The following is an 18838-nucleotide window of genomic DNA, read 5'->3' as shown; positions in this document are numbered from 1 at the left end:
CAGCTACCTAAAAAAGGATCCTGGTGTTATTTGTCTCTCAGAAACAGTTCATAACTTCAACTCATTCATGTCACCTAAAAGGTAAACCTGTTTCTCCATCACCTGTTCAGCTCTGATGATTCAGTAAGGACATCTCCTGGTTTCATCTTCATGTTTCCCTCTCACCACATATCCAAACCGACATCATGACCAACAGCTTTACAGCTGTGGCTCCAGCAAACATCAGCTGATAGAATTTATTTAATATTAATTTCTACTAACAACAGCTGATCAAACGTGCTGCTGTTGTTTAGCGTGACGTCCGCTGGTTTCCTCTTTCTGGCGCAAAGTGGCTGATGTTTTGTCCCAGTCCCGCCCTGGGCACGACACGCAGCGAGTTAATCTGAGAGGTGCATTAAAAAAAATAAATGGCCGGGCCAGCGGTGCACATCGCAAATTGCAACACAACTAATGTGTCCCATAGACACATTCTTAATGACGGTATCTTAGCTAACGACCCCAACTACAAGATTCAACTTGTAATTGGCTAAAAATCACTTAGCCTAGCGGTGACAGGGACGTTGTTAGCTGGTAGTTTTTTCAAGCGATGTTGAAATTTTCACGTTCCGACACTTCAAAAGCTTCAGCAGCTGTCGGCTCAGCGCAGCATCAGCACCGCGGAGATACACGGATACATCTGTAGACTCGAGACAGAATTCACGATGTGTTTTCAGGACTTTCAGCTGTTTGGACCAATGTTTTCTTTTCTGATCAAACCAGAAGCTTTAATGAGCAGCTGGATTCGTCTCGCATTAACTGGCTCGACACATCGAAATGCAGCTGATTGAACTGAACAGCTCGACTCTGTGGGGTCAAAGTTTGCAGAACTACGAAGCAGCTGGACTCCACAGCTGTGCGTGTTCATGGAGCTGCATGTTCACCTGCTGGACGTCACTACCTGACAGGTTTAACTGTCTTCAGAACATTGCAGAGGCCTTATTGACAGTGTTTGGCTCCACACGTCTGTGTGAGCAGGTTTTCTCTCACATGAGTCCTCAGGTCTGAATGCTGGACACTGGGAGACCTGTGTCTCTGACTGGGAGACCAGAGATCACAGTAACATGTGTGTCTCTGTATTAACAAACATGCCATATTGGCCCAGTTTATTTTTCTTATCATTGTTGTGAGGAGACCATAGATAGCATTTGTATTTTCTGTTGTTCAGTTCATTTGCTGTTATGGATTAAAAGTGTTTTGTTTCTAAATAGCTGATAACTATTCGCTGACAGCTGCAAACATCTGTGAACAAATATAATCCTATAACGTTGTTCTATATAGTGAGTAACTGTTCATATAGAGCGTTATTACATTTATTGCTAATGCAGTCATACGGCACACTGACCTCTGAGGAAATGTTAGATGCACTCATCATCAGAAAGGTTGCCGACCCTGCTCTAAAAGCATGCATTACAAATATTACAGCACATACATATCATAGTTAAAATACTATCTGTAATATGTTTTGTGACGACCCCAATGAAAGCCAAAAGCTCCACATGTGGCTTTAACCTCTTCCATAATAAAGCGATGGGCAGGATAAGGTCAATAAGTAGTATTTTCAACTATGTGTCATGAAATAATCTGAGACTAAAGTCCCAGAGCAGTAGAGATAGAACTGACCTGATCTGATTTCTTGAAGAAATCAAACCTGTATGACACTGAGGAAAAAAGGTTCCTTACACTGTCAAAGTCTGAGATGATCTCGTTGAGAAAGCGCAAGCATTCGATGCCTCCATTATTGATGCTCTCCTCTGTGTAAAAGTCAGAGAAGTTGGGGATAGAAGCGAACATGACTCCGATCTCGTCATATGACTGGCTGTACAGCTCCTGGAACAGAACGGATCATTAGTGTGGACAGAAAAGACTTCTGACAGTCACAGTGAGTTGAGGATGTGTTATCAGCGAGCCTCTTACCTCGTCCCTTTTCTTGGATCCTAGGAAGTGTCGAGCCACATGTTCAGGCAGCATGTTGGTCACCAGCGCTTCGTTCCAGCGCCGCATCTCATACACCTTCTCCTTTTGCTCATGAACCTCAATCTTCCAGAGGAAGAGGGTACGGGCAAGCTTCTCCACCTTCAGGTGCCAACAGGTTCTCATGTTAGCAATAGCCAACTGCGAGCAATGAAATGCTAAAATGTTGCACATTAGCAAACTGCAGGGGAAAAACTGCCGTGAAGTCATAACGCTGTAATATAAAACTATTGTGCCTAAAGATATATTACTGACATGTATTCAAATAAAAGGACCAGCCAGCGCTTTGTGTGTCACATTTACAAGCAGACTACGAAACAGGAGAAGACACCGGCATTATGGAAAACATCCTGTCGAAATCTTGTAGCAAAGACGATGGGAGCTAACTGACTATCAACCAGTTGCCGACGCATCAACATGTGATGAAGAGACTAGCCTTGTGCCACCTAAGAGCTTAGATCTAATTCCTAGATTTTTCTAGTGCATTTAACATGATCCAGCCACTGCTTTGGTGTGAGACTCTACCAGAAGTATGAGTAAAGACATCCACCTGACAGACAGGCCACAGACTGGGTAGAGCTCTGCCTGATTTGGTAATGTGAGCGCCAAAAGGTCCTGAGTCGCCTTGGTTCCCGTTCGTCTTGTATAAGTCAGTATATCCATTCTTATTTTTGTGATTATGCTTAATTTTATTTGTATTAATACTACTACTTCATCATTTCAACTGCTGTCAAAAGTATTAACAAACAAAGTAGTTACAGTGTTCTCTCATTTGTTATCATCATGACTCCTGACGACCCACAGACCCACACGCAGCAGGTTTTTCAACTCTCATGCAAACACCAGATGAGCTACGTCAGACCTGAACTTCCCTCTGGGATCAACAAAGTTCTTCTTTTTTAGGGATAAAGAATCATTTAAAAAAGTATCAGCTGTGCATTATGTCCAATTACCATAAAATGATCTTCAATAATATTTATGGGCTTGGAGCTGAAGTATTTACCAGTAAACATGACAAAGAACTACAGATACTACAGCGCAGTACTACACAATACAACACTACATAAAGCATTTCCTTTACTTTAGTGAAGACAATAGACAAGCTTAACTTACATGTCTGGAGAAGTAATAGAAGCTAACCATCATAATGAAGATCATAACTGTCATCGCGAATTTAGATGGGACCAGGTACGACCTGCCAAAAACACAACAGGGAAACAACAACAGTCTGAACATTTCTTCTGTGTATTTTCCACAAGAAAATGTTGTTCCAAGACCTGTAGACACACTGGAGCTCTAGACAAACGCTCCTATGTTACCCTAGCACGAGTACAAGGAAGGTAACATCCATGCCCCACTGCTGGGGCCGTGCCTGCTGTCACAGGGACAGGGTAACATAACAGGCACATATCAGAATAAGAGCCTGAACCCACCAATGGCAGAGCAAGCTGTTTTATACTGGAACAGCTGACTGCGTTATTTATATACATATTGCAAATTTCTCAAACACCAGTTGGAGTCTAGAAAGTGGAAAAAATTGGGAAAATGGGCTGGAGACAAAGTGGATTATGTTCTGCACAAAACACACTGACATGAAACTGAGACTTGAATACACACACACACTCACACACACACACACTCACTCACACACACACACACACACACTCACTCACACACACACACACACACACACACACACACACACACTCACTCACACACACACACACACACACTCACTCACACACACACACACACACACTCACTCACACACACACACACACTCACTCACTCACACACACACACACACACACACTCACACACACACACACGCACACGCACACACACACTCACTCACACACACGCACACACACACGCACACACACACACGCACACGCACACACACACTCACTCACACACACGCACACACACACGCTTGCTTCATGCAGATCATACTGGGTGTTTTCTGGTTCACCTGTAGTCGTGGAAGCGGGCCATGTCATAGCGGTCAAAGATGTCCTTCCAGCTGTAGATGTTAACGACGCCCGTGGCCACTGTGATGAGCAGCATCAGGGTAAGCTTAACCATGTGACTGACCTGAACCAGCATTGTGGTGGCCATCAGTGCCAGCACAGCAACGTAGCTGTAATATTTGGGATTGTTCAGGCAACCTTCAAGGCTGGACACGGTGGACAACGAGGAGGAGGGGGCCACTGTGGTGGTGTCTGAGTCTGGGACCTGAGGCAGACAACTAAGCTACACAGCAGACAGGCACGAAGCCATCAGCTTTACCATTATTCAAATTTGCAATATCTGTCCCCCCACAATAAGCTCCAGAGTTTTTATGTTGTATTGGCTCTAGTTTTAACATAATTCACCTGCTTACTGGCAAAAAGGTGCATTTAGTCTAGATGTTAAAAACAAATGAGGAGCTCACCATGTCCATTATGTCAGCCATGGTTAGGATGAAAATGGCGGTCATGGCCCAAGTGTTGCGAGCCCAACGTGTGTGGTCAATCCAGGTGGAGAAAGCCACCAGCTTTTTGGCAAAGACCTGACATGAAATCCATCCATTTAGTAATGAAAGCTTTTATTCATGAACAGTCATACTGTCACTGTGGCTGAGACAAACAACATAATGTGTGATTATTGTTTCTTTTGGTCACAGATGTGTGAAAGGTTAAAAGAAAAACTTCTCATGAGTCAAACATTTAGGCTTTGCTTTGGGTAATAATTCATGGTTGAGGTACACAGACCTGCAGCACAACTCTGATCTGAGATAGCGCTACAGTGTTAAAATTCACATTACTACACAGTAACAGCATAGTGTGTATACTACATGAAAGTGTACTCGGGGAAGTCGCTGAATTGACACACACTATCTGACAAAAGCAGCTGTACACAGCTGCATGGATGGGTTTTAACATGACAGACGCTTTTAGGTGTCTCGAAGCCTTTCACAACACCAGAACTGTGAGCCCGGGCATCATTAATCCTCTCACCTATGTTTATCTTTCTGGAGTAAAGATGACCACATATTTAGCCTCTTTAAACGGACACTGCAGGCCTAGGACGTTGTTATATTGGATGTAGCACTGATAAGTCCTGCAGAGCTACATGCAGTGTTTACAGTGACCTTGCAGTTCTCGGTCCGTGTAATCAGTGTGTGCTGCAGCCCTGAGCTGAGCGGAGGCCGTGACATCAGCTGTCAATATTCACCCGACTGCAAAATATCAATACATCTAAATTTCCATGAAGAGGGAGGATCAAAAGTACTGCCTGAAAAAGTACTCTATGATAAACACACGGCTTTTTTCCATGACTTCAGAAGATCACATATTTATCCAGTACATGGCAGGCACATGTGGCTCAGACTTAAACTTTAACCCTGGTCTTAAGTATTAAACTTACTTACCTGAATTACATGTCAAAATTGAATTAAGACAGTTTTGTAAACATTTTTCCTTTTTCTGTTGTTAGCTGCATATTAACTGGTTGTTAATTAGCTTTTTGATATCAATAAACAAACATAATCTTTGTATATAACGTAACATCACTGCACCCACTATCATCTAAATTTAAAAAGCAAAAAAAAGGAATAATTTTCAAGGTTGGTCCTTATTTTAGTCATTTCATATCTATTGTTTCAGCTCCTCTGAACTCTCAGTATAATCTCTCTCTACCCATTTCTCTATTTGTGACTCTACAGGAGACGCATGTAAGTGATACAATCATAGAGGTGTTTGAGAGTAGCAGTTATACTGACTCGTGAAATGAACGATACGGGAGGAAAATGTTTTAAATCTGTGTAATGTCACCACATTTGCAGAGAACGTTGTTTCTCCTCAACTTATTTGTCTAGTAGGTGTTTTTGTGTGTGAAAAACTGGGCTGTGTGAGGGGAGGGTACAGTAAAGACTGCAGCAGATGAGACACTGTCTATATGGGAAAAGCCCAAAACCTCCAAAACAAACTTTTAGAATTGTAGGTCTGAGTTTAAAACATTTGAAGAGCCGATGCATGATTTGCACATTTGGGACCACATTTAGTGGAAACTTGTTTCTGTCTCACATCAATGGCCAATTAGAGTCACCAATTAGCTTATCATCCAATATCTTTGGACAATGGGAAACTTGGATTTTAACTCAAGTGATAATCTTTTCCTAAACCTAACAAAGTACTTTTAGGACCTAAACGTAACCAGAGCGAGCTAAAGGGAAACTAAACAACACATTAGTTACAACTTTATGAAGACAAATAACTGATACATTTTCCATACCGTGTTAGCAATTAAAAATCAGTAGTAACACTTTGTTAACATGATTTCCAACATTAGCATAGCCCCAATACTGTGACAATATGTGGACAACTCTGTGTGAGAGAAAATGCCACTGGTGCTTTCCAGAGGATTGACTGTGAGCACAGTGAGAGAAGAAGGCAATGACCCATAAGTAGGGATGGGTATCGTTTAGGTTTTATCCGATACCGGTGCCAAATCGGTACTTTTGAAACGGTGCCGGTGCTTAAACGGTGCTCAAACCGGTGCTTAAAGAATGGAGAACACAAAATTGGTCCAAAAACCTCTCATGTTCAGCTGGTTTTTTGTAAAAAGATAACAATGTTAGCCTTTTCTGCAGCTATGGGGCATATATGGTATCACTCTTGGCTGGAAGCAGTGCTTAATCAATGGAGAAAACAAACTTTGTCCAAAAACCTCTCATGTTTAGCTGTTTTCCTCTTTTTCTTTGGTCATTTTAGCCTTTTTGTCCAGGGTGAAGGGAGTATCTGCCATCAAACAAGAAGACAGACGCATGTAGCTATGATGATGTTTGCTAGTTCACCTTACATGCATTAATGTAATAACGTGGTTAGCCTACTCAACGTAAATTACACACGAACATGAAGCTACTCACGCAGAGAAGAACGGCTGCTGCTGCATCATCATCCTCATCATTTCTGCTACACTGGCAGGGCTAGTAGATGTGCTCGGTGTGAGGTCTTGCAGCAAGCTATCAAATACGGCGCATTTCTCGGCTTTTTAAAAAAAACGCTATGCATCGCCAGGTGTTTCATCGGATTTGAGGTGTTACCTCCTTTGACAGTATCACAGTATCAGCTTAAAGCACTTGTTGCTGGCTGCTGAGTTTGCATCTTTTGCTGTGAAGTACAGCCAGACTTTTGACCGCTTCGCCTTGAGCATTTTTAATCTGTAGCTCTGCTCTAAAAGAACGCACGTACCTGGCCCCGCCTACTATCCTCGGAAACGTAAAATGATTGGCTAGAAGTGTATCACAGCTCAGGAAAAAAAAGCACCGAAATAAAGCACCGAAATGTGCACTGCTTTTCGGTCTGGTTACTACCGTTTATGTCAGAACCGGTGCCATGACCGGTACCCATCCCTACCCATAAGTCGCTGAGAGGTTACATATATCCAAACGATCCCACCACTTGCTTGTAAAAATTTAACGAAACAAATTCAGCGTGTGTTTAATCGATTCTGTATCTGAACAAGGTTGTAAAAGAAAAGAAAATCCTCCTAATCACATTGTAAATGAAGTCTAAGAATGTGTTATAACTCACTCTGGGGAAGATGGCAGCCAGAGAACAAATGGTCAGGATGAGCAGTAAGACCTCCCCCACTGCAAAGGTGATGTAGTTTGCAATCAGCCTGTTCCAGAACACGTGAACGTAGTGGAGAGTAATTAGTGAGTTATTATTATTACAGTTATGACTTCCAGTTTACACTGCCAAAGTGTGTAGGCTTACTTTTGCTTTCATTTTCTTTTGTTCTTAGGAGAGTAGGTGATATAAACCATCCTGCCCAAAATGTGAATGAGTAAAACAGACCTGTGAACTCACCAGGGGTCTATGAGCGCCTCCATCACTGCAGTAAAGAGCAGAACCACACAGGAGCAGCAGAAGGCAGCCCCGCTCTGTTTCTCCTTCTCCACAGAGAAACGTGTTTCCAGCTCTGGATCCACAAACCTGAGGGACAGCTTGTTGGTGTGTTTCCCCTTCAGACTGAGGAACAACAAGCTTAGTGACAGTGAATGCAGCACACTGGTTGTAACATTATTAACATTTTATGGAAGTGAAGCGATTGAAGTGAATGGTCTGACCTGGGCAGGCGCGGTGGAGGTGGAGCTTCCATGATTGGTCACGCCAGAATGTGGTTGCCTTAGTGAGATACCGCGCTTGATTTTCAGAGAACCAGGGTCACGCCAGTAACCAAACAACACCAATGACAACATGGACTGATTACGTCTTATTTATGGTATTTTAAGACAGGTGCGTTTGTTTAGAGTAAGAGTTGGAGTTTGCCAATTTGCAAACAAACACTATAACATATTATACCACGAGCAAGAAAAGGAAATCTCTGCTGCCTACTTGAACTTCAATCAGAGATTTGGTTTGATCACTGGCTCCACTTTTCCCACATGTGGATACAAGATTGGAAGGTTAAAGATTATTAAATATACTGCTCAAAAAATTAAACTACCACTTCAAAAACACATAATGGAATTTAACTGAAACTCAACTGATGGTTCCCTTTCAAAGCTCACTTGGTATCTCACAGTGGGAAACACTCTCTGATGTGACCAATCATGGAAGCTCCACTACAACATCTGTCCAAACCAGACAACAACTTCAAGGACATGGTGTTCCTCAACCCCCTTATAATAGCCAATGACCCCACACCAGGCATGCTTGTTTTCTTTCCTGTCAAGATCATAACAGCTTACTTAACTTTGTACTGATGCAGCCGTTACTGTAGTCCAGGATGATGGGTTTTCCTGGTTTTCACGAATATCTATTACACTATAGTACACTTTTATTTACTTTTAGAGCGTTGTTGCAATACTGCTACCTGTGTGTTATAAAACTAGCTTGTTGTTTCATATTTGTGGCTATTGCTAGATGTCAAAGCTAAGCTTTAGTAATTAATCAGAATCAGAATAACTTAAGTGGCACAGTGGTTAGCACTGTTGCCTCACAGCAAGAAGGTCCTGAGTTCAAGTCCACCATCAGGTTGCTGTCTTTCTGTGTGGAGTTTGCATGTTCTCGTCATGTTTGCGTGGGTTCTCCCACAGACATGCAGTTATTGGGCTTGGGTTTTATTGGTAGCTCTAATTTGCCCATAGGTGTGAGTATGAATGGTTGCTTGTCTCTGTGTGTTGGCCCTGCGATAGACTGGCAACCCCTCCAGGGTGTACCCTGCCTCTCGCTCTAAGACAGTTGGGATAGCCTATGGCAGATGTCACTCTGGCTCCACAGTGCCAGGCAGCGACTAGTGGTGCAACGGATCAAAAGTCTCACGGTTTGAATCGGATCACGGTTTTAAGTCACGGATCAAATCGATTTTCGGATCAGCACAAACAGAAAAAAGGACAAAATTTTAACATTTACTTATTTAAGTATTTTTTGCCTATTAAAAACATTCAACTCAAGATTCACTCCACACAGTTATATAAAAACAAATTAAGGTGCAATATAGGGCAGTACAGGGCTTTGAGCTGTCATTTGTAGTTGGGCAACAGAAGATGCCTGGATCAGTTCAGCCATAAATGTAAAAATCTCCTGCTCATACATGCTTGGAACGATCTTGTCACTGAAGTGGACGCGCAACGAGATATCATAGCGTGGCTCAAGCATGTTCATCATAGTTTAAACCTTGTTTTGCACAACAGAATACGGCCTCCCGTCTGCAGCTAAACACCCCAGTAGCTTCTGTAATAGCTTTAGCCCGGTCGGGTTGGGCAGCAAAGGGCTGCTTAAATGCCTCTGCTCCTCCACTTGGACCGCTAGCGCTGGCCATAAGTATCGCTTGACAGACCCAGCACGCCACCATACACATACTTTTTTTTCTTCTTTTTTGAATCTTCAGATCACGTGCTGCCGAACCGTGGAGTGGGATCGGTTCGGATTACCGATCAACCGTGATCCGTTGCAGTGACAGCCCAGAAGGGAATGTCAGGACTTCAGGTATCTCAGACATCGGTCCTGCTGATGGGTTAATCATTTTCTGCCGCCCTGTCCAAGAGTAACTGCCGTTATCTTGGAATGTCCTACGTGGCTGGAGATTCCACAAACGTTCTGGCAATGGGATGTATTGATGTGTCATCTGGGTGAGTTGGACTACCTGTGCAACCTCTATAGGGTGCAGGTATCGCCTCATGCCACCAATACTGACACTGACCTTGCGAAATGCAAAACTAATGAGAAAAAAGTAATGAGGAAGGAAAAAAATGCCACCAAAAAACTATGGCCTGAAGTAGACTGAACCCAGGATTCACTGTGTTGGTGACTGACCACCACAGCCTAACCATAACCTTTTATCTTCCACAAAGAGTGGAAGATAAGTGACAAAGATGTCATGTGTAATATTTATGAAAACAGCAAAAAGCTGTAAATGGTATTGTCGGTGTGGAGACATTTAAAAGTACCAACAGTCAACCTGTCAACCCCTCACTCAGTGATAACCCACTGAAGCACCAGCAGCATAACAAATGGTAAATGGACTGATTCTTCTATAGCGCTTCTCTACTCTGCCGAAGTACTCAACATGCCACATTCACACCCATTCTCACAAGCACTTTCTCTGTACTTATTATTAGTCCTTTATTTATCCAGGTAAAAAATCTCATTGAGATTAAAAATCTAATTTTCAAGAGAGACCTGGCATCATGGCAAAAAAGGCAACTCATCCGGTTGTTCAGTGATGACGTGACGAATCCTACTTCCGGGTCTAAAGTAGTCTGCGTTTAATATGGCTTTTGTGTTGTTAACATGTTTAATGTTATGTATTTTCTTCTATTTGATCTCAAAAAGCTCCTAAAACAGTCAGTGATCACTGTTGACCTCCCTTTATTACCGCTAATCATTTATTTAAGCTCAGTTTTTAAAACCTTAGGATGTAACTACAGCCCAGCCCATGCAGCAGTATATGAATGACTAACCTCGTATTGTTCTCCTGGCTGAAGTTTGGTCCTTTTACAGCATCCTGCCATGTGATTACATTTGTTCCTGACCACCGAGAACACTCACGTTAACTTTTATCGAGTGGAAAAAAAGTTAGCTTGTTTATATTATGCTAACATAGCTGTGTCGCTAGCGGTCACGTAGCACATCATTATATACCAGCTAGCCAAACTTCAGTAACCCTACAAACGTCACTGCTGTTTAGTTTTCTGTCTTCATTTATGCTGGAAGTGATAACAGAGCTGTACGTTTTAATTTGTTTCCAAAACCCCGCAGTCAGGACATGCTATATTGTATTTAGATAGAAGCTAGCGAGCTAACTTCCTGCTAACTTCTAACTCCGTTAAATGTCATAAATTCCGTTTTCATGGATGCCTGGATGTTAAACTCAATTGTTACACCTGGTAGAGCAGAACGCTGATCATTTTATTAAAGATGAAAGACTTTAGACAGTTTTTCAACTCTCAGTAATGCCACAGTGATCGTTTGATATATGGACCTGCAGCGGAGTTTAGGCCCAGACACGGCTAGTGACGTCAGACTGAACGACCGGATTGCTTTCTAACTACATTCACACACATTGCATTGGAGAGCAACTTGGGGTTAGTATCTTGCCCAAGGATACTTGACATGTAGACTGGAGGAGCCAGGGATCGACCCACAGGTCACCTACTTCCGATCAGTAGGTGACCAGCTCTACCTCCTGAGCTACAGCCACCCCAAGAAACAAGAAACCAGTATCGCTGATCGGCACCGTCACAGTGATGTGAGGCTATTCACTTACGCTTGAACCGTTTCTCTCTCCAGCAGAGCTTCATTAAGGAGTTTGTTGAGCTCCTGTTCATTCTCCTGAGCATCAATCACCCGTTCAGCCAGGTCCCGCAGCCTCAGCCTCCTTCGGGGATTAGGAAACGATGGGTTCACCACCTGCAATCCAAAGGTTAGAGTACAGTTTAGGATTTCTTGCCTCCTCATAAAATGGGAGTCTGCTCTTTATCCAGTTCACAAGTATAGACTAACTAAATAGATAAGCAAAGCATGCTGGAAAAAATGAGGTTAATTCTGGAGGATCTAGAGCAGGGGTGGGCAACTCCAGGCCCCGAGTGCCGGTGTTCTTTCACTTCTCTTTTAAACCATCTGTCTTCTCTGTCCAAAATGTGAGCACTGACATCGTCAAAAGGGTGACCTTTGACCTTTAGATGCAGACAGAGTCTTGTCCCGTGGAGGTGGCTCTTCTATGTTGTCCCATGTGATTATGAAGTGGCTGTTTGGTCTATAGGTACTGTTGTCACTGAGGAGTGTAGTAATTTTTGTGTGTGTTTAGAACAACGGTGCACCTTCCCGTGCCAGCTGGTGATATGGTGATGTTGTGGTCTTTGCTCGGGTAAGTGACAACCTTCAGGTCATCTTCCGATGAGCTACAGCCACGCTAATGCAAAATGGGAATGAGAATGCCAAAGTGTGGCACAATCAGAACAGACAAGGACAGGAAAAAAAGCAGCACTGTGTGATGAAGGACTTTCAGGCACCTGTTAATGTGTGAAAACCAGGGCTGGGTATCGTCACTGATTTCTAGAATCGATTCGATTTGAATCGGAGAAATTTTGCCTGAGAAATATTATAAATATAAATATTATAATTTATTTACAATATTTATTATTCATTATAATATTATAATTCTGATCACTTATCAGTACATATCTATATTTTTAGATCGATAAAAAGGAAGCTGACACCAGACTATCAGAGGTGTGAGCGTCACAGCAGAGGCCTTTGTGTCAAAGTAACTGAGCATAAAACAGAAAAACATGAAGGCGGTTTTCCTGGTCTGGGTTTTTATAGCAGATGACCTTAAAAATATTGTGCAGTAGATCAAAAACAAAGTGAAGCAGAGCAAAGTTACAGCGGTTTGATTGGAGACACAGCTGAGCGTTTTGCAATTTTGCATAATTTGTTTACGTTTGTTCAGTAATGAACAGCAGAAATGAGGCTCTCGTGTCGGAAGTAAGTAAAAAAACAAAAACAAACAGCGGGCGACAGCGTAGACTGGTGGGTAGTCAGTAAGGGTGGGTTTTGATTATCGATGTAGAGAGAGCGAGAGAGAGCTCTACATGAAGTGTTTATCCTGGTGGAAGCAAAACAACAAAAGTCGGAGGAAATTCGTGACGATGTTTATGTGAAGCTAGTTTGGATCTTCTTTGTCTGCTGGTTCAGTCAATGTTGTTTGGAGAGAGATCAAACCTGCAGCTTCTGAATCAGCGCCAAAAGGACGTAAACACAAAGCGCCCGCCGACGCTTCAAAATCAGCGAGCTGTCGGCTTTCAGCCCCGGCGGCGTGTCCGCGTCCGTGTCGTCGGGTGAGAAAGTCACATCTCACTAATCCTGATGCGTCGGCGGCTTCGCGCTTTGTGTTTACGTCTTTGTGCAGAATCCGTGTTCCTGCTCTCATTTACTGTTTCAGCTGTTTGGTGGTTGTTGAAATTTTGTGAGGTTTAACCTGAGATTCTGGTGTTTCAGGCAAAATAAATTCATATTAAAAATTGATTCAGGATTTTAATGAATCAATATCATGTTATCCAAGCCAGAATCGATTTTAATCAATGAATCGATAATCAAAACCCAGCCCTAGAGAAAACACCATCTCTTTGGTTACCCTTGTGTCCAGCTCCTCTGGTTCCTCTGGTGTGGTGCAGGCTGTGTGAACACTGCCATTACAGTCTGTGGTGTTGATCAGCAGAGGGGAATTTCCATTGGACGAGGTTACGGACAGTTTCTAATGTGAAACAAGCAAACAGCAAGTGCTGAGTTTATTATGAAGAACTGAAGGACTTTTGTTTGTATCATGCATTGTGGATGTTCGACATACAGCAACACATTCACAACATGTAAACGCTGACTATAGAAATACTTGCAGAGCAGTATGGAGCGTTTTACTTACGACGCTGTTAATGCCATTCTTTCCCACAGGTGCTTTTGGAACAACCACCAGGTAGGTGTCTATGCCTCTCTCCCTCAGGTAGTCACAGCGGTCACCGCCATTCCCCGGCTCCACATCAAACTCACCATGAAGACACTCCATGGTGCTTTGTGAGATGTGCACACGGCTGTACACACATACAAGGTGGCGCAGATTACACGGGCCATTGTTCTACCAACTGTACTTCCACATTAAGTGCTGTGCAAAGTGACGCTTTGTGTATGAGTATTTTGGGTTATGCATTTATTTCCCCAATCTAAAATATCAATACACACTGAATGTAAATATATGCACAACATTTAAAGCCTAAACTTGTGATAATAACACAAAACCCACAAAGAATTAAAGCAGTTTAAAGTAAAACATTTGATGGTGAGGTTCACAGCAACAGATTCGTCTTCTTATCCGGTTATTGGGAGGAAATCATGACAGCTTTTTTAAACGTATGAATATAATAATATAACTTCCAATTATAAATGTTAAAAAAAAACAGTATGAAAAAACATATCACTGACATTCAGTTTCAACCAAAATAACCACAAGAGAGCACCAAGCTGCTGTGAAGCTGGTGATACAAAAAACAGAGAAATATCCAATTAAGGTGCAGAGAGCCAGAAGAATCAGACCATTAATCGATCACATGGTAGCAACTCAATTTAGACATGTAGACATGGTGGAGACGACGTGATGAAGTTCAAAGCAAGAATCAGAAAAAAGACGATTTAAGTGACTTTAAAGTTGTTGGTGTCAGACTGACTGATCTACTGGAATCACTTCTCCCGAGTGTTTACAGAGGGAGGCCAGAACAGAGGAAATATCCAGTGAGCATCAGTGCTCTGGGTGAAAACATGACCAGAAAGCTTACAGCGAGGCAGCAGGTCGCGTCAACACAACATGTAAGCTAAGGACCAAAGTCTCTGAGGAATGTTAGCAGCACCGTGTTGAATCGTTCTGTCAGTTTTAAAGGCAAAAGTGGTTTAATTAGGTAACAGTGAGTGTCTTTAGTTTCAGGTTCAGTTTCAGATCTCTTAGCCAATTCATGCAGCGTCAGCATCATTTGTTTCTGGCTGGGAATAGTCCAGCGACTCTTCTCTGAAACACACCAAGTAGCTGATACAGACAAAAACATGATATAAATGTTTGGTTCAGAGTAAGAACTTTATTCACATCTCCAGTGACCTAAAAACTAAAACACAGCACATCTACTTTGTGCATGTTATTTACATGAGCCGGCACATGAAAACACTCACATCGAAGGAGAAATAAGGAAAATGGCACCATGTGAGAAACACAGTCCAATCAGTATTGATCAATGCAACTACGCTGTAGTGTGAAGCTGATGTTCTCACCCTGGGATCCCTCCAGCCTCCATTTTATTGGCCACTGTGACATCTGTGGACCAAACATCATACTGCCAACGTTTCTGGCCCAGCACTCCTCCCAGGACCGTACCACTGTGCACTCCAACACGCATGTCCACATCTGTCTGGGTTTTCTCTCGGACATACCTGTGGTCAGTTCAGAAAGCAGCAGCGTTAAAAACAAAGCACAGGTAGCATTTTTTGGAGTAATAATCAAGCTGTCTCAAAGCCTGATTACCACAAAAGAAGAAAAACATTCCAGCAATACAGGAAACAGCGTCTCTGGCGTGCCACTAAACGCCATCCATCCGTGCACAGCAATGTTCTGGAGCCTGACCAACATGATGGATCACAATCAATTTGTGTTTAATGACCTCTCATTGTTACATCACAGCTACAATCCACAAAAAGTCAATAAGAGTCCATCAGTGTGATCAATCCCACACTGTGGACAGAATGACTAACCCACTACATCCCATAATAACGTAGATGAAACTGTCTGATCTTTGGAAAAGCTTAGAATCAGGCAGTTATCCCAGGCCGCCCCTCCTCACGCGTGCTCATTCATACTCACGAAATGGCCTCCACCATGGCCAGGCCCATCATGATAGAGCAGGCGGCGTGGTCGTCCCTGTAGTCCGGCAGCCCACAGATACAGTAGTAGCAGTCTCCCAGGATCTTGATCCTTAGCTGGTGGTATTTCTGAAAGGCAGGTCTGTTTTAGTCAGACAGTGGATCAAGATCGGACATAAATCACGAGCTCGCTGTCCAGCTGTCTTCTTAGCAGGTCTAACAACAGCAATGGGTTAAACTGCTAGAAACACATACATGCAATGGATGGCAGTTAGCACAGACTGGATGGAGGCGAGCACACAAGCTGTCTTTTTACTTCATTTCCTCATAGGCTAAGCTTAATCTTGGGCATTAAGCTACTCCTGTTACTAATTTTAATAAGAAATAATGCAAAAAGGCACTTTGATCTATGATAGTACACTATATGGTGTTTAGGGGACTGCGAACATTATTGGCATATTATTAATGCTAACATATTAAGCTAGGCAACCTAGAAGGATAGAGCTCTACTGTCACGCAGATACCCATAAAATTAGTTCCAGACTGGTGAAACCTTATGTAAGCTTTGACATTTGGGCTCATACACAACCTGGGTACATGTTCACAGCCAGTACGGAGCCATGCAGTAGCACTTCCTAGATGATGACAAACTGGGGTGCAGCCTCATACCAATTAAGACAGGATCTCTACAGAGAAATATTTGCACATGAGCATGCAGAACCTGTAGATAACATACAGGACTCTGGCACGAGTTTGGTTTAGGTTGTAAGTCATGAACAGCATACAGAACAGTAAATCTTGCCTGGAGATAGGGCACCCACATCCTGTTAAACGCCAAAAGATCTCACTAAACAAAGTTTATTTTCTAAATATGGTTTTCACAGTGTCACAGTGGAATTAGCCTAACAAACAAAATCCTGTTCGATTCTGGGAGGAGTCAGCAAGGGCACCCAGCAGAAGATATCTGCCAAATCATCAAACATGTGCAGCTACCCACTGTGGCAATCCCGTGTGAACAAGGCAACAGCCAAAAGCAGCTTTGTCTAATAGTGCCAGAGGTGTGGACTCGAGTCACATGACTTGGACTCGAGTCAGACTCGAGTCATTAATTTTATGACTTTAGACTTGACTTGAAAAAATGTTCTAAGACTTGTGACTTGACTTGGACTTTTACACCAATGACTTGGGACTTGAATTGGACTTGAACCGGTTTACTTGAAAAGACTTGATATTTTACCCCAAATATAAAATTTAACATGCATATTATATAGAGATTGAAAATGTGACGTCATTCACGGGTAGAACCGCAAAGGATTCTGGGAACTCGTGGCAAGCGGTACTAGCGCACGCAGGCTTTCAATTAAAATCAGTTATACAGCGATAAAAAGAAACACAAAAATGTCAAGAAGCTGTTGTATTATTAACTGCAATAGCCGGTCGCATGACAGCCACGGGAAGCCGACGGGTAAAGAGATCGGTTGTTATCGGATTACGTCGTTGAAGAGAAATTGTTCAGCCATGTTTCCGAAGTAACAAAGACGCGACGGATGGCCTGGATTCAAAGACCAAATATAACGTCCCAGAACCCTCCAGCTCACAGGTTAGTCTGCTCCAAGCATTTACACGAAGGTCAGTGTTTTTTAGTAGTTAATACGTCATTTTCATAACATAATTGGTGATATAGGTTACAAGCAAGTCTGGCACTGAACAGAAATTGTCGCGCTATGCTCCTTTATTTATTGTGCATAAATAGTAAATTATCCTGACACAATATTGCGTTTCGCTTCTGTTATTATGGTACATTGACAAAAACATATACTTTTATTCACAGGATAAAACAGGTTTTTTGTATCACTAATTGCCCAGTACGATTACAGCATACAATATTATTGTCACTGCTACATTTCTGTAACGCGTACCAGAAATTATTTCCACTACTAATTAATTACCGTTGAGCTCAAAGGTCCTATTAATAAACTGTTAACGAATGTGTATTTATGACAACAATTTGTGAGACTGGTAAACTTATGATACGTACGATGGTCTTTCGTTCTACACGGTGCATTTCAAGGTCCTGCACCCATCCGTCGGTAAACTGTACCTGGGCTTGTTGCAGTGACCTGAAGTTACTAAACTTCATGAGTGTATGCACTCACTCCAAGAACCGTATAATTATAAATATGCTACGATGAGATAGCTGACTTCATCTAACTAGCAAATGTTGTCCAGGCTACGTTGGTGATGCAGTTTTTTTTAATATGTATGATATTTTTGTCATGCGATTTTAAAGCTGGTCCTACAACCGCATCCAAGAATAACATGCAGCTTATCTCAGAACTGTCGGTGAAAATTATTCTTGGAGCTAGGTTTAATTGAGCTGCATTTTAAAGAGGTGCAATTTGTGTATATTTTCTAAGTTCACTATTTTGTCATGTGTTGAGAAAAACAGATTTTAAAATTACATGGTCTAATATTTACATTTAGCATATAACTGCAACATGCTTTTTTTCGTTTTTTTTTTAAAGACTCGAAAGGACTTGAAATTCAAAATTTCAGACTTGTGACTTGACTCGGACTTTTACACCAGTGACTTGAGACTCGACTCTGACTTGCCTGACATTACTTGAGACTTGACTTGAGACTTGAGGATAAAGACTTGAGACTTACTTGAGACTTGCAAAACAATGACTTGGTCCCACCTCTGAATAGTGCAGTTATCCCTACCCTGAACGAGGTTTCAGGGATTAGGTCCTGTGTTGCAGGCGCAATCGTAGGTAGAAATAAACTCCTTGCTGTGAGTTTCTCCTTTACTGAATCAGCTACCGTTAGCTTCAAATGTGTTGTCTGCAATTTTATTGTTGCTTACAATTCAATTCAAATCAATTTTATTTATTAAGCGGCAAATTACAACAACAGTCCCCTCACGGTGCTTTATATTGTAA

General features: G+C 42.3%; 1 protein-coding gene across 5 annotated transcripts in view; it reads right to left on the bottom strand.

Moving 5' to 3' along the window:
• Positions 1-18838, bottom strand: part of adcy3a (adenylate cyclase 3a) — a 66630-nt gene that overhangs the window by 10884 nt on the left and 36908 nt on the right. For all 5 annotated transcript variants that reach the window (XM_026184467.1, XM_026184465.1, XM_026184463.1 and 2 more), the window contains exons 6-17: positions 15898-16025; positions 15312-15470; positions 13924-14089; positions 13639-13758; positions 11770-11912; positions 7866-8027; positions 7587-7674; positions 4445-4561; positions 3983-4263; positions 3124-3205; positions 1954-2112; positions 1720-1866 (exon numbers count right to left, since the gene is read on the bottom strand). In XM_026184467.1, coding sequence (XP_026040252.1) covers positions 1720-1866; positions 1954-2112; positions 3124-3205; positions 3983-4263; positions 4445-4561; positions 7587-7674; positions 7866-8027; positions 11770-11912; positions 13639-13758; positions 13924-14089; positions 15312-15470; positions 15898-16025 — 1752 coding nt within the window. The remainder of the gene's footprint in view (positions 1-1719; positions 1867-1953; positions 2113-3123; positions 3206-3982; positions 4264-4444; positions 4562-7586; positions 7675-7865; positions 8028-11769; positions 11913-13638; positions 13759-13923; positions 14090-15311; positions 15471-15897; positions 16026-18838) is intronic.

This window comes from Astatotilapia calliptera, chromosome 11 (assembly GCF_900246225.1).
Source record: "Astatotilapia calliptera chromosome 11, fAstCal1.2, whole genome shotgun sequence".
Classification (NCBI taxonomy): Eukaryota; Metazoa; Chordata; class Actinopteri; order Cichliformes; family Cichlidae; genus Astatotilapia; species Astatotilapia calliptera.
Note: the sequence above shows the minus strand (reverse complement) of the source record. Positions and strands in the feature narration are given on the sequence as shown.